At 34.7% G+C, this 3,427-nt stretch overlaps 1 protein-coding gene across 1 annotated transcript; it reads left to right on the top strand.

Annotated features, from left to right (window-relative positions):
- The first annotated feature begins 924 nt into the window (after positions 1–924).
- On the top strand, positions 925–1,654 carry LOC122272577 (uncharacterized). Its single transcript, XM_043056419.1, has 2 exons — positions 925–1,309; positions 1,371–1,654. The coding sequence occupies exons 1-2, from the start codon at positions 925–927 to the stop codon at positions 1,652–1,654; spliced, it is 669 nt and encodes a 222-aa protein (XP_042912353.1).
- Positions 1,655–3,427: the final 1,773 nt, after the last annotated feature.

The raw sequence follows: 3,427 nt of genomic DNA, 5'->3' as shown, positions 1-3,427 counted from the left end.
TAGGGAAGGTTCCTCAGTTTGAAAACCATGATAGTTTAAATATGACAATTGTAAATATGCTTTCTCAAGAATTACCTGTTTCATCTTTATGGGATTTAGAATTACTTGGTATTAGAGACCCTGTTGAACAAAACACTGGAGAAGATACACAAAAGGCAGTTATGATTCATTTTCGAGACACAGTTTATCAAAATTCAGATGGAAGATACGAAGTAAGCTTACCATGGAAAAAGGATCATGTTTTATTACCGAATAACTATGAGCTGTCTCTAAAAAGATTAGAATCTACTTACAGGAAATTAGAAAAAACGGGATATAAAAAGAAATACCAGCAAGTTTTTGATGAATGGATAGAAGAAGGGATTGAGAAAGTTCCACAAGAAGAATTGTCAATTAAAGATACGCATTACCTCCCACATTGCCCAATTATTAAGGAAAAGCCAATGACAACTTCTTTGAAAATCAGACCCGTCTTTGACGCTTCAGCCAAGAATCCGAACTTCCCATCACTAAATGATTGTTTAGAGACTGGAATAAATTTTATTGAGACAATACCAGGAAGCCAGAACCCGGCCGATCTTCTCTCGAGAGGATGTGGAGCTAAACAACTTCTGAAGTCCAAGTGGTGGCTAGGGCCTGCCTGGCTGAAAAACTCAAAAGATGATTGGCCGGTGACAGAAGCTAATGTTAATGAAGAAGAAATTAAAAAGGAAAAACGAAAGACTGTTGTTTCGGCTATCAATGTAGACTCGGAATCCATTGCAACTACTTTAGCATCCAGAATTTCGAAGTTTTCTAAGATAATCAGAGTTATAGCATGGGTGTTACGTTTCCACCCGAAAGCTAAAGATTTAAGAAAAATGTTGATTTAACGCAAGAATAAATAACGAATACCCAAAAGACTTCTGCGGTCAATGCAAAAGAATGTTTTTACAACAAGGAATGCAAAAATTCTTTGAAAAACTTTCAAGTGTTACCCCTGAATTCATTGCGCCTTTGATTCTTCCGTCAAAGCATCTTGTTATCACCCGACTTATTGAACAAGAACACCTGTTGAATAAACATGCAGGAACGTCCATTCTTCTAACAATCCTGAGAGAGAGATTTTGGATTATAAAAGGTAGAAGAACTGTTCGCTCCGTTATTAGAGGATGTGTCACCTACAAGAGACAAAAGGTTAAAAATCTTGAAGTACCATTTCCACCTCTGCCTCCTGATCGAACTAGATTATCGGCTGTATTCGAAGTGTCCGGTGTCGATCTGGCCGGACCTTTGATGACCAAGACTAATCGTCCTTTTCTCCTGTGCTGTATATAGAACTGTTCACTTAGAGCTGATACCTTCTCTTAGCACAAACGCTTTTGTTCAAGCATTACGACGTTCTATTGCCAGACGAGGTAGAATATCTACACCATACTCAGACAATGGTACCAATTTCACTGGCCTCAACGCCTCCTTGAAGCGCCTTGATTGGAACAAAATCATGAAAGAATTTGAAGTTTCCCAAATCCAATGGAAATTTAATCCACCCTCCGCCCCATGGTGGGGAGGATTCTGGGAAAGATTAATTGGAATTCTCAAAGATCTCTTAAGAAAAAACTTGGGACGGTCATCTCTGACTCATGAAGAACTCTCAACTCTTGTTTGTGAATGAGAGTCGATCATGAACAATAGACCTTTGACTTATGTGTCTGAAGAACCAGATTTGAGAGCTTTAACACCTTCTTCATTCCTTCTAGACCTCCCTACTAACGACGTAGCAGACTTAGACAAAATTGACAAAACTAATTTAGACAAGAGATACAGATATGTCCAAAGATTAAGAGAAAGACTAAAAGAAAGATTTAGGACCGAATATTTAGGTTTCTTGCGTTCATCTGTTTCTAAGAGACTTGACCAAATAAACATTGGAGACATCGTCTTGATTAGCAGAGAAGACAGAAAACGAATTTTCTGGCCGTTAGGAAAAATTATTGAGCTCTTCCCTGGAAGTGATGGACGAGTCAGACTAGTTAAACTGAAAACGAGTAAGGGAACTCTATTAAGACCAATTCAAAGACTCTATCCGTTAGAGATCACCGATAATGCCAGAAATATTGACTGTGAGACTTTAACTTGATTTTATGTTTTGGACATGTAACTTTTTTACATATTTAACCAAATACGTCTTTGAAAAAACATTACTATATGTTAGATTATTATCTCTTTATTAACTTAAATTTTTTGAATTAATATTTCTTGTAACATTTATTGATAATTGTTTGTTTAAGATATTTTTAGTATTTTTCAGTAGAATGTTTAGATTTTTGTTGATTTTGCATCGCAAACTCAAGTGGGGAGAATGTAGCGCCATCTACGGTAAGAGCTTTATGTTTTTATATTTTGAGTGGCATCAGTCTCAATTGTAAATAGAACGGAGATGAGCAGTAGAAATAACTTGTCTGAACAAAAATGTTAATAGTTAGATGTTTTGTATATATATGTAAATAGTTCTTTATTAAAAAGTCTACCAAATGAAACTTCTTGATCTTCTACTTCCTTCAGTCCTCTCATATTTATTTCCGTCGGTTCTTGTATCCGACAATAATCTTAGACAATGATGGATATTTTATTTTAAGTACATCTATAACTTGTTTACACCTACACCAAACGTTTCACTGTTCTATTTCTCTACGTTAGAAGCATGAATATGAATGATTTGTATCACAATGAGTTTCCTTTAAAAAATATTTTAATAGGTTCACATTAACATAAAAGGAGTTTCTCTTTTTTCCCCATGAGAATAAGAAGATTTTATTTTATAATTATCTTCTGAAGATTCTGACTTTTTGTCAATAGTTTTTTTTCTTCTGATTTTTTACGTTACATTCACAATGGCTTCTACCACTTCTCTTTCCAAACCAATTTATTTTTAGACGATAAGAAACGATTCGGTGCCAGTGAGATGCAGCCACATCACAGGGAGGTAGCTCCCACCTTGGAAGCCTAAAGCTATACGCATTTTATCCAGGGTTGGCACGGTCTTTACCATGTGAGGTTTTTATCGGTATTTACCAATTTTTTTCTCCCATATTCAGAGAAATTTCATATTTTTTCTGCTATTTTTGAAAGCATCAGCATTTATTAGGGCAGTATTAAAATAAGAATTTGGAACATTGTTAAAATAGTGTCCTACAAAACATTACAGAACAATATATGATTATTTTAAGAGCCAATGTTTTTAAAATTTTTGCTTGGGTCAAAAATTTCTATATATTCCTAATAAAAAATATTTTGTCCTGATTTGTCCTTTTTTTCTTGATTTTCTTTTCTTTTTTTGCTTATCGAGCATTATTATGACTCCTATAATACTCAATATAATAAGAACGGCATATTATGAGATCCTGTGCAAAATGCTAATATTAAATGTACAAAAACTGTATGTTCG

This window comes from Parasteatoda tepidariorum, chromosome X2 (genome assembly GCF_043381705.1).
Source record: "Parasteatoda tepidariorum isolate YZ-2023 chromosome X2, CAS_Ptep_4.0, whole genome shotgun sequence".
Classification (NCBI taxonomy): domain Eukaryota; kingdom Metazoa; phylum Arthropoda; class Arachnida; order Araneae; family Theridiidae; genus Parasteatoda; species Parasteatoda tepidariorum.
Note: the sequence above shows the minus strand (reverse complement) of the source record. Positions and strands in the feature narration are given on the sequence as shown.